This window comes from Cyprinodon tularosa, unplaced genomic scaffold (assembly GCF_016077235.1).
Source record: "Cyprinodon tularosa strain WSP-4 unplaced genomic scaffold, ASM1607723v1 ctg557, whole genome shotgun sequence".
In the NCBI taxonomy this organism is placed as follows: domain Eukaryota; kingdom Metazoa; phylum Chordata; class Actinopteri; order Cyprinodontiformes; family Cyprinodontidae; genus Cyprinodon; species Cyprinodon tularosa.
This window is the reverse complement of record NW_024039293.1, coordinates 35,001-47,469: the sequence shown is the minus strand read 5'-3', so window position 1 is coordinate 47,469 and position 12,469 is coordinate 35,001. Positions and strand designations below refer to the sequence as shown.

The following is a 12,469-nucleotide window of genomic DNA, read 5'->3' as shown; positions in this document are numbered from 1 at the left end:
GTAAAACTCAGTTTGAAAAACAGAAAAAGTGGAAAATATAAAAGCAAATTCAAAAGCAAAATTTGTAAAAAATAGAATAAAATGAGAAAAAGATAATTATTAAAAAATTATGAAAACACTTTTTCAAAGTTTAATTTCTGGGTTGCACCTTTTAAAAAATTCAATTTACAAAATGGTTCTTTGCTGAAACAATATCGAAACAAAATTCACTCCATAGCTGAACGCAAAAACAATAAAGGCAGAGGATCAAATGAATCACTGCACAATAAAAACGTGTTAAGAACGAATAACTGAATCACGCAAAACAGCCGATGTAGAAAAAATGAAAATAAATGAAAAACGATACATGATTAAATGCAATAATCACATCAAAGCTTATTTTTGCAGCTAATTTTAAAGCAAAGCTGTGAATGAGAGCAGCAGGCTGCAGGTGACGCCTGCTCAGGTGGCACAGCTGGAAGGGGGCGTGGTCTCTTTCTGCAGGTATGAAGGCAGCTCCTGACGCCTGCTGCTCCCAGAAGCCAGAAGCTGCCCTGATGATGGATCGCCTCCAGCTGAAGGGAGTCTTCCTCTTCTTGGTCCTGACTGCTGCAGAGAACCTCACAGAACCTCACAGGTAAGCTCACCTGGAGCTGACAGAGGACCTTCAATTCATCTTATCTACAGGAATTTATGCTGAAAAATCATCTTTTCTCGTTTCACTTCTTTAAGGGTTTAAAAGCTGAAATAGAAAACTTTTTATTGATTAAATATTTATGCTGGACTAATCAGTTTTCTTTAAAGCTTTTGTATTTATTACAATTTATAACTCTTTAAAAATGCCTAAAAATTAAATGTGAATTTTAATAATCTGTTTTTAAAAAAATGGTTAAAATACTATTAAAAAAGTATGACCAGTTCATTTTTAAATCGTGCTTTATAAATAATCCTTTTAATGAATAAGATTTATTTTAATGACTTAACTGTTACAAATGTTAATAACATTTTTCTTTTTACAAGAAATCAGCGATTGATCGATTCATTTCTGCTTTTTAAGATGACATTCTTTTAATTTCACATTTTGGATCATTTAATTTTTTCCCTCAAACATGAGTTTCTGTTGTTTTAATTCATACCTTGTTGTTTTTCAAAAGGTCATACGGTGCATTTGGACCCGTGTTCTAAATGATGGTTCTGGTTTGGTTCTGGTTGCTCACATGAACTGGTTGTTCAGTCGTGTGAACAGAAACTGGAGCCTGAGTTCAGATCCTGTCCTCCTTTTTTTCCGTTGGTTTTCCAGGCCTGATTCTGGATGGGACTGGATCCAGCCTAAATCGGAGCCTTCTTACCTGCTGCTGACTCCCACGGCTCTCAGAACCGGACTCCCCACCTCAGTGGCGGTCACCGTTCTGGGCTCCTCCTCCGTCACCGTCTCTGCTGAGATCTACCAGGAACGAGGAGGAGTTCTGTCCAAGAACTCCACCGTCGTTAAAGGAGGTGGGTCCGGGGTCCTCTAACAGTTTGGGTCCGATCAGAACTTCCTCATCAGAACTTTTAACATCTCGTCTTCTCTGCAGGAACCACAGCTCAGCTGACTCTGCCTGCTGTAAGCACCAAACGTTTCTCTGGTTCTGACCTGGATCAGGGAAGCTCAGCTGATCTCCCTTTCTAATGTTCGGATCGCTCGTTGATCTGGTTCTGTTTCCGTTGGCAGATCAAAGAAGCCGAATCTGGTGCCAGAAGCTCCTACACCCTAAAGGTCAAAGGCCACAGAGGTTCGGTCCAGATCTTCTCCAACTCCACGCAGCTGCAGGTCCAGCCTGGAGGCGTGTCCACCTTCATCCAGACCGACAAACGATCCTACCAGCCGGGTCAGGCGGTGAAGATCAGAGCCGTGTCGGTTCTGCCTGACGGGAAGCCCTGTGTCGGGCCAGCAGACATCCTGATCCGGGTGAGAACCTTTCATTAGAACCCATCCGGATCAGGGATCGATCTGAAGACCAGAACCACCGGAACCTATTAGAACCAATGCTTTAGTTTAACTGAGAACAGAATTCCCTGAAAAGCATTCACACCCCTAAAGCTTCAGAACTGTAAAAAAAAGCCTAGAGTTCTCCGTTCTTCTTTGTAGAACATTAAAGCTCAGATTGGATGGAGAATGTCCCAGAACGTCCCATGGTTTTCTGTCATTTCATAGATGTTCTCCTCTGTGGGAATACTAAGGATGAAACCAATCAAAGCTTCTGGTTGAAAAAGCTCAACATGTTTAATTCAGTTTATTTCTATAGCTCCAATTCACATCATGTCATCTCAGGTCACTTTCCAGTTCACCAGATCATCCAGTCAGATTGATTCAAAGTTTTCTATCTAAGGAAAACCAGCTGATTGCATCGACTCATTGACTCTTCAGCAATCCCTCACACTAAGCATGCTTGTAGCGACAGTGGAGAGGAAAAACTCCCTTTGAACAGGAAGAAACCTCCAGCAGGACCAGGCTCAGTGTGAGCGGCCATCTGCTGAGGCCCACTGGGGTTCAAGGAGACAGAAGCAGACATAGAAAAAGAAGCATAGATACAAAAGGCAACTGTCAACCAGCTCCACAGGCGGCCCCGTCCAGGAAACACACAGCCAGGCAGACGAGCTCCGAGCCAGCTCCCATGTCAGAGGATGAAGAGAGCACATCCAGTTAGTCACAGTCAGAGAAACAGGACTACACTGGAAAACAGGCCAAGCTCCAACATCTAGAAACAAAGGTGTTGATGGCAGCAGCACAGCTGATATTTCTCTCCAGGATGGTTGAGGAGAAAAAATGGTGTGTTCAGTAAAAAATGTTGAGGTTTGTCTGTTCTTAGTCTCACAGGATCAAAACGAAGGTCATGAGAGATGAGAATGAGTTCAAACAGCTTCCTTCATGGCATGAAGGGGAAGACTACTGTTATGAGACCAGTGAAAGATATATTAACCTGACCTCAAATGAACTTGATGAACTCAGGTTGCTTTCTTCCATACAGTATATTCAAGTGTGAGAAAGTTCTTTATGCAGGGGGTGGGTTGGTTCCCCTGTGGGGAGTGTATGTGTTGGTAGTTACTTTTTCCTTGCAAGAAATGCCTCTTTCTCAGCTTCCTAACTACAAAAATGTAAATTTTTTTATCGAGGAACGTCGTGGATTCTGAGATTTTTGTCCTTTGATCCAGGATCCCAGAGGAAACCTGGTCAGACAGTGGTTGGACGAGGTTGCCGTCCTCGGTGTGGTGTCCACGGAGTTCCAGCTGTCTGAGAACCCTCCTCTAGGGGAGTGGAGCATCATTGCTACCGTGAAGGTAGGTCTCATCCTAGGTCTCCTAATGGAGGGACGGTCTCCATCTTTACTTCCAGATTTTTTCATAACGAGGCTAAAACTCCCACCAACCTCCCACCGGGGACAGGGCCCACATGCCCCACACAGGCCACCCAACCAGACCCCAGACCCCCCTCTCCAAACAACCACCCACCTACCCCAAAAAATTCACCCAGCCACTACCTCCACTGAATTCGCTATTCGCCCCTCCCTCCACCACCCTTTGGGGAGAGCAGATGTGACAGCCCCAGCACCGGCAGGCCACCCAGGCCTACTCAATTTCACTCGCACCCCCACCATGGAAGAAGAACAAAAAGGATCCTTGTTTGCCCACTGAGCAATTAGCCCACGACCAAACATGTTTGATTTCCTCCTGACCCTACCATTCCTGATTTGGAGGTGGTCGTTGGAGGCGGATCGCCCCTTGTTACCCCCCTGTACCACTTCCCGACACAGCTCAGGCTGCTTCCCCACCAGCGAGGGGACATTGCACATCCCCAGAGCCACTTTACAGATCCACAGATCGGGTTGCCAAGGCCAAAGCCTCTGACTGCTGCCCAGTCCCTCATGGTTCCGCTCTTTGTCTGACCTGTTACTAGGAGCCTTTCTGCCTTGGGAGACCCCACCAGGGGTTTTAAAGCCCCCAAGGACATGGCCTCTGGCACTGAAACCACTCCACCACCTGGAGGGGGGGGAAAGTTCTGATGGGTTCTGTTTAGGGGTCAGTTACCAGAACACGGAGGGAGTGGCGGCCTAGTTGTTAGGGTATTGTGCTTGGAATCCAGAGGTTCTGAGTTCAAAGCCCCACTCCCACAGACTGCCACTCTGGGTCCCTTAACCCCGCACTGCTCCCCGGGTGCCGCACAATGGCAGCCCACTGCTCCTCAATGGGTTAAATGCAGAGAGTTTATTTTGTTGCTCTGTACTTGTGACAGTGTAATGACAATAAAAAACGAAGGAAAAAACAAACCAGTGCTTAGTGGGATGTCGCCCTCTGGTGGCCTGGAGGGCAGGAGAAGGTTCTGCTAGTCTGGCTTCATCCTCTGTCCTGTTCAGGATTTGTATCAGAGTCGGATCAGAAGGACTGAACAGAACCAGGGCCTTGGAGACTAAACCAGTTTTTAAACCAGTAATGAACGTAATGGTTGTCTTGCTGTAGATGGTGGGAATAAAGAGGTCATCTCTGTTTTCTTTAAGGGCGTTTCCACGGAGAAGTCTTTCAGCGTGGATCATTATGGTGAGTTTGGTCCTCCTCACGTTTAACCAGGCATGTCCCTGTAGGACAACCAGTCCCTCTGATCCGCTAACCCTGTGTCTGCTTGGTTCCAGTTCTGCCAAAGTTTGAGGTAGTGATCAAAGCTCCGGATGTGATCCATTGGGAGGACAATCTGAAAGGCTTCGTCTCGGCCAGGTGGGACTTTTTTTTCGTGGTTTTAACCTCACCAGCCCTGGGCTCATGAGTTCTATTTTGGTCCTCAGGTACTGGTATGGCAAACCCGTCCACGGACACATGAACATCACAGTCAGTCTTCACTCCCATGGCAACGTTTATAGTCACAGCAAGGAGGGGGAGGTCAGGAAATAAAGAGTCCATCCTGGTCTAAATCGTTTTGATTAAATATTACATTTTTTCCTAAATTTACCTTTTTTTTCCAGATCCATGGGTCCGAAAAGTTCATGTTTGATGCTGTCGACTTTCCTCTAGACTGGGAATGGATGATGATGATATTCTATGAAGAAAGCCGGGTCTACCTGACCATCCAGGTGTCTGTGACCGAATACCTGACGGGTAAGTCCGTTTGAACATAGAAGCAGTTAGAACATGTTTTGGTCTCATTTATAGGCAGGGCAAGGCAAGTCATAGAGAACATTACAGTGGCAAGACAAAAGAAAAAAAAGTTACACAGGCATAAAAGCAAAACAATCAATTAAAGAGAATGAAATGGGTTCATAGTCAACCTGATGACATGCTAATGTACAGCTGGGTGTCATCTGCATCGTCATGGTTACATGGCCTGTATAACATAACGAAAAAACAGATTTTACAACAGGATTTAAAAAAAAAATAGAAATGATCTAACTTTTGGGACGATATCGTCTGATAAAGAATACATTTTTAAGCCAGAATGACATTTAAATATGACTTCCCTATGACTTTAAGAACATTTACAGTAATCAGTGTGAATTCCTCACATATAGTGATATTCATACTGTTAGGGTTGTTAAGTTTCCCCAACTTTAACCTATAAGGAATAAAACAAAGACAGTGTAAGATGCTTTGCAAAGGGTAAATACACAGAGCTTTGGGATCTCTCTGTGCACCTTCGTCTTGCTCCACGCTTGCAGGCTTTTTTATTGAGCAGTCGTTAGTTTCGATTACGCAATCTCTTAGACATAGCATGAGCTTTTAAGATAGAGAACATGTCTGGTTTCAGTATATGCTTTTAAAAAAGGTGTCGGGGGTCATAAACTTTAACTTCGGTGTTTCTCAAATGAAAAACAGGAAAGCATTTTCGCCAAACATTTGACCGTCTTATGACCTGCATCGATGTTTCCACTGATGAAAGTATCATAGAAAAAAACAAATGATTAAAAGCAATATAAAAGATATAAATTAATAAAATGATAAAAACAACAGAAATCATAATAACTCCAACACATATATATTCTATGACTCACCTCAGTGATCAACAGGGAGAGAATTATGATGGTGAGGAAAGGTTTAAATCCGTGTAGACTTTAGGATTTAAGCTGCACCAGAAAAAAATCAAAATCTAGATAAGTCAGGTGCATTTGTTCCTCGATTGTGGAGATAAAAGATACATTTTGCCAATGGAAGAAAAAAATTTAGACTTCAAATAAGAAAACACAACTGCATTGTCTTATTTTAAGTGCATATTTTCTAATTATCTTATTTTAAGAGTAAAAATACTAATTCCATTGGCAAACTATCCCCTTTACCTACTCAGATTAAAGGTATATACACTTAATTTAAGACATTTTTACTTATTTCTAGACTGTTTTTCCAGTGTGCTTATGAAGCTTGTTTTCGTATTTGACTAACAGGTCTCAGGACCGCCAGCATTTATCACACTGTGGTTTCTGATCCAATATAGTCATCTACAAATTAAGTTTCATATAAAGTTAGATTAATTTTCTGAGAAGAATTATGATGTAATCTGGCTTCAGTTCTACATCTCAGACACCATCTGTGTCGCCAACTTCTCCTCTTTCTGAATTAAGCAGACCTGTGCGGATGGCAGTGTTGGGCACGTTACTTTGAAAAAGTAATTAGTTATAGTTACTAGTTACTTCTCCCAAAAAGTAACTGAGTTACTAACTGAGTTACTCCACAATAAAAGTAACTAGTTACTAGTAAAAGTAACTATTGCGTTACTTTTGCGTTTCTCGCCCCCGTAACCCTCACCACCCAGCCCCCACCTTCTCGCCGTGTGATTCAAAAACCAGCTGAATAGTGCGGACAACAAAGACAAGAACCTGCAGAGAGTTTTGCATTTATTGCAACTCAATGTAAATGACATCAGGGGGAACGCCATGTGAAGTTTTTTAACAGGGCGTTCAGATCTGGTGAGTATATGAAATTAATAACTGGGGATGTCTAATTCTGAAATCCTGTGTGTTTGGGTTGTTATAGATACTGCAACATCTATCTATACATCTATCTATCTAGATGTATACTCTGTGTGTGACATAAAATATGGATCTCCATCCCTGCCACAAAGGCCATCAAATAATGTTTAAAATAAAAAATACAGTAGGTTGAAAAGGCAGAGTATCCATCCATCCATCCATCCATCCATCCATCCATCCATCCATCCATCCATCCATCCATCCATCCATCCATCCATCCATCCATCCATCCATCCATCCATCCATCCATCCATCCATCCATCCATCCATCCATCCAGATTTCTCCCTTTCTCCATATAGGCTATAATTTGATCGTTCACGCTCTCCATAGTGCTCCTGTGGCGCGAGCACAGGGCGACTGGTGCGCGCCTTTAGCGAGCATGCGCGTTTCCTGTCGCTTGCGCGGTGCGGAGATGCAGAGGAAACCGTATGTGATGGGGAAACGCAGCTCGACGTAACACCGGTATTTCCATGTGGAAAACGCTGTTTTGCTGCTGGAGTCCTCCTCACTCTCCATCTCTCTGTGTGTGCTGTACGTTAACACCCGCCAGCGGAAACACCCACCTACCCAACTGACAGACGGAATCTCACTATACATCAGCCATTCTCATCCTCTGGATGACCTACAAAATAATCTTTAATATCTCTTAAACAAAAGTAGCACAAACAATATTTTTTTCTGCACAAATCTGCACTAACGTTGCACTAACCATTCAGTCTATTTGCAGAGTTTTTGGACGTGGGTGGGGTGTCAGCTTCACGCAGCTGCGCACGAGTCCTATCATGAAAAAAGGTTCATTGTGCGACCTGAGTAACGCGCAGTAACGGGGTGTCTGCAATGGTAACTGCGTTATAGTTACAGTCAAAGTAATTAGTTAGATTACTCGTTACTAAAAGAAAGTAACGGCGTTAGTAACGCCGTTACTTTCAACCCCGTTAGTCCCATCACTGGCGGATGGATAGGAGAAAACTAAACCTAAAACTAAAATATGTGATTTAATGAGATTGTCGTTAATCAATAAAAAAAATTAAAATAATTTTTGTTGCGGTCACTGAGTCTGGGAGCGGCCATTTTTGCCCAAATATAAATCAATGGGAACTACTAGACACATCTGCAATCAACAACAATTATTGAAGATTTCCAGAGGACTTCACCATTGAAATTCACCAGAGCTATAGTGAAACTGACAATGCCCACGTGCATGGCAGCTGGATGCTGGAATACATCGGGTAAAAGTGAAAAAAAGAGTTATTCCACCTTTCTGATTCCTGATCCTCCACGGACGGGTTGGTCGTTGGATCGCCAACTTGAAGAGGGAGGATTTGCCATCGAACTTCTGGCCAGAGAAAAAACCCGTAATATGTAGCCGACATTTGGAAGAAGAATGTTTTCAAGATGACTTGGATAATAGCGCGTTGTGACAAACACCAGATACAGCACTGGGACTTGATCAACAGCCGATACCGCACCGTGACATCACTAACCAGTAGGTGGCAGTAGTGTTCTTTGACAAACATGGATGCCTCCAGTAAAGCACATTCACATGAAAATGACTCTGAATTAAAAACACTGATCATTTATTGAACAGGATGGAATCATTTCAGATTTAAAGAACTTTCAGAAGTTTGAATCCTGAATATAACCGGACTTTTCCTTTTTTTTATGAACCAAAATCTTTGTGTGGAAGCGCAGTTTTCAGGCCCAGTTTAGTGTGTACGCTCATTTTATGTCCTCTTTCAGGTCTCACGTATAACAACACAGCGACGGTCGCTTTGGCAACAGAGAGATACCACATTAGTTTTGAAGACTTTCCTAAAGTCCTGAGACCATCTTTAAACTTCAACGGCAGGGTAAGAAATTAACCATTTCGTCTTCCTCTTGGTCTGCCCAGCTCATAAACACCTTTTATTTCTGTTTTTAGCTGAAAATATCTTCCTATAATGGTGATCCACTGACGGCGAAGGATCAGGAGAAGATGGTCAAAGTTTCGGTGATGCAGAAACAGAAAGAGAAGGATGATATGAAGGACATGGAGTTCCCTTTGCCAGCAGACGGAGTCCTTCCTCTGAACATCCAAGTCCTGAATGACACACAATATCTCACTATTGCAGTAAGTTCACTAGAAATATGTACACATTTCTAAATGAAGTGTATTTACCATTAATTTGAGCAGGTAAATTAGATAGTTTGCCATTGGAATTAGTATTTTTACTCCTAATTAGTAGTTTTGCTCTCAAATAAAGATAGATAATATGCACTTGAAATAAGTGCTTTTGTGTTTTCTTATTTTAAGTGTAAATTGTCTTGTTCCATTGGCAAAATGTCTCTCTTATCTGCACAATCCAACAACAAATGCACTTATTTTAAGAAAAAAATTACTTATCTAGATTTGAATTTTTTTCCATTGTTAACACGTTTATCCTCACTGCAAAAAACATCTAGAAATAAGTAAAAAATGTGTTAAATTAAGTGTATTTACCCTTAATTTGAGCAGGTAAATAAGATGATCTGCCAATGGAATCAGTATTTTTACTCCTAAAATAAGATAATTAGATAATATGCACTTGAAATAAGACAAAGCAATTGTTTTTTTTTCTTATTTTAAATGTAAATTGTCTTGTTCCATTGGCAAAGTGTCTCACTTACCTCCTCAATTCAAGAAAAAAGTCACTTCATTTGAGCAAAAAGGAAAAAAGGAAGCTTTTTCAATTCAAAATGTCAGAAATAGCGTTTAGTTCCAGGTTTTATCCAGCAGCCCAACAAAGCCTGGTTTTAGTTTAGAAAACATGCAAATAGAAACGGATGAACGGGTCCCCCCCTTTGGAATGGGGGTCGTTTGGCTTCTTTGTTAGCCTGCAATGCCTCATACCTGTCTATGTCTCTGAAAGGGTGTCATTAGAGGGAATAGTTGGCCTGGGTGAAGAGGCGAGGTCTGGATGATGGATGGATGGATAGATGGTCTACCCCAACTGCTTTACAGGGGAACAGAAGACCTCGCCTCTTCACCCTTTGCAATTACAATAAACCGGTATAATGATGGTAATATATATATAAAAAAAAAAAGAGCTGTCAGAGGTGGACACACTGATATTTTGCATTGAAAAAGTATATATATATATATATATATATTTATATGATCTGGTTGAACTGTGTCTTAAGAGTTGGCACCTGAATTGTTGTGAATTGGCGCTATATGGATAAACTGAATTGAATTGAAATTATTTAGAAAATGTCGTCTCTCTTAAATTATCTTTCTGATGTTTTCAGGTTTCTTTAGAGGATTGTTACAAGGATCTTTTCATCGACACAAGCTACACCTCCCCGAGTCATTCCTACCTCCGTATTCATAAAGCCAACAGACCTGCAGAGGTAAACATTTTGCTCCACTCCATCAGGGGCCCCTCAGTATGTAAGATCAGGGGAGGAGGATCTTCATCCAACCCTGCAGAGAACAGGTGTTGGAAAGCAACCACAGTTTAAAACCAGGAGTGGGTAGTTAGGGTTGGTTAGGGTTTCAGGTTATTCAGGAGGGACTCACACAAAAAGCTGAAATGAATCCCAGAAATCAAAATAAACATTTTAAAAAGGTCCTTTTAATGGGCCCTTAGGGACCTCCCAGGGACATATCGGCGAGGACGTCGTCTAAGATAACCACATGTAGCTCTCATAGTCCAAAGTCAGGTGATATTTCACCATCTGTGCTTTGGAAACAGCTTTTTATTGAGAACTAGGCCAGTGGTAGTATTACATGTCCGAGCTTTGACACCAGAGAACAGTTTATTCTCATCCTTATCACTGATATCAGCTTTCATCCCATTCAAGTTATTATTCAACAGAGAATTGTATGGAGTCAGAAAGGGGTCACAATTTTTATAAACTTTTAAATCTTAGTTAAAACTGTTGATATTGAATGTCAATTTTCTTTCTTATAATCTGAGAAACTAAAAAAGCAAACATAAAATAATAAAACATAAAAAGAACTAAGCTGTAAGAAAAGTAAATTTAGTTTTGTAAACACTATACCAGGGGTCACCAACGCGGTGCCCGCGGGCACCAGGGGGCCCTCAAGGACCACATGGGGGGCCCTCCTCGTCTTCTGAAAACAGAAGAACTCACTCAGTGGGTTAAATTTAATTTTTTTTTATTCTGTTGCTCTTCTTTTTAATCATTTATGTATTATTTCATCATCTATTTCATCATTTTTCACTGGTTTCAAAATGACAATATTAAAAAGAAAATTAGAAATGAATAAAAGAATAAAATAAGAATAAAAATGAGTTTTTATGGATGAGATTTACTGTAGGTGAACACTGATCCCTCCAGTTCATAGGTCAGTATTGGTAGCCCTTTCTAAGACTCGGTAGCCATGAAGTAGCCCTCAGCCTTAAAAAGGTTGGTGACCCCTGCACTATACACTGGGAAAAATCAAAATCTAAATAAGTCATTTTTTCTTAAAATAAGTGCATTTGTTCTTGGATTGAGGAGGTAAAAGAGACATTTTGCCAATGGAACAAGACAATTTACACTTAAAATAAGAAAACACAATTGCATTGTCTAATTTCAAGTGCATATTACCTAATTATCTTATTTTAAGACTAAAAATACTCATTCCATTGGCAAACTATCTCATTTACCTGCTGCAATTAAGGGTAAATACACTTAATTTAAGAAATTTTTATTCATTTCTAGATCGTTTTTCCAGTGTATGTGTATACAAAATGATTGTCTAAGTCTCCAGCGCTGCAGCAAGCTGTCAATCACGTTTCCCCCGCCCACTCCCATCAGATTGGGGTCAAAATCAGAAAGTGAAAAATATTGAAAAGTGTAAAAAAAAAAAAAAAATCCTGACAGTGAAAAAGAAATTTGAAACTAAAGAGAAAAAAAGAAAAAGAAATGTATTTGAATTTGAAAATCTAAAACTGAAATTAAAAAATTTGAGAAAAAGTGTAATTGAAATTCTAAAATGAATTTAGATTCAAATCTTATTATTTTATGTTTTCTTTTATAGTTTCTCACATTATAATTAAAAAATTTGACATTAAATACAAACTTTTACTTTGTCATATTGAACTAAGATTTAAACTTTTGCAAACATTTTGACCCATTTCTGACTCCATAGACCAATTCCAGGCTCTCTAATAAATTATATACAGAATCTTTGAGTGTTTTAGTTCTGCTTCAGAGATTTGAACGTCACAAAGGTTGAGTTTAGAGAGAAAAACTGGATGTTTGGGCTGTTCTTATATTCAGAGATACCAAGAAGGAAGGACTTCCTGAAATCTTAAGGGAAAAAGTCCTGAGAAAACGAGCAGAAGTTACAACAATGGAACCAAAACCCTGGATTCAGTTTAAACTATTTATTCATAAAAACCTCATTTACAATTCATGTCACCTTAAACCACTTCAGAAACTTATTCCGGTCAAATCATTCAGATCTGTCAAAACTTTTCTATCTAAGGAAGCCTATCCAACTGCGTCCAGATTGCATTGACTTGGAGTA

At 40.6% G+C, this 12,469-nt stretch overlaps 1 protein-coding gene across 1 annotated transcript in view; it reads left to right on the top strand.

Moving 5' to 3' along the window:
• Nucleotides 1–485: 485 nt before the first annotated feature.
• Nucleotides 486–12,469, top strand: part of cd109 (CD109 molecule) — a 46,844-nt gene continuing 34,860 nt past the window's right edge. Inside the window, exons 1-12 of the mRNA XM_038305367.1 lie at nucleotides 486–616; nucleotides 1,280–1,476; nucleotides 1,557–1,585; nucleotides 1,694–1,930; nucleotides 3,175–3,300; nucleotides 4,515–4,554; nucleotides 4,647–4,728; nucleotides 4,797–4,890; nucleotides 4,974–5,106; nucleotides 8,710–8,819; nucleotides 8,891–9,079; nucleotides 10,237–10,338. Coding sequence (XP_038161295.1) covers nucleotides 486–616; nucleotides 1,280–1,476; nucleotides 1,557–1,585; nucleotides 1,694–1,930; nucleotides 3,175–3,300; nucleotides 4,515–4,554; nucleotides 4,647–4,728; nucleotides 4,797–4,890; nucleotides 4,974–5,106; nucleotides 8,710–8,819; nucleotides 8,891–9,079; nucleotides 10,237–10,338 — 1,470 coding nt within the window. The remainder of the gene's footprint in view (nucleotides 617–1,279; nucleotides 1,477–1,556; nucleotides 1,586–1,693; nucleotides 1,931–3,174; nucleotides 3,301–4,514; nucleotides 4,555–4,646; nucleotides 4,729–4,796; nucleotides 4,891–4,973; nucleotides 5,107–8,709; nucleotides 8,820–8,890; nucleotides 9,080–10,236; nucleotides 10,339–12,469) is intronic.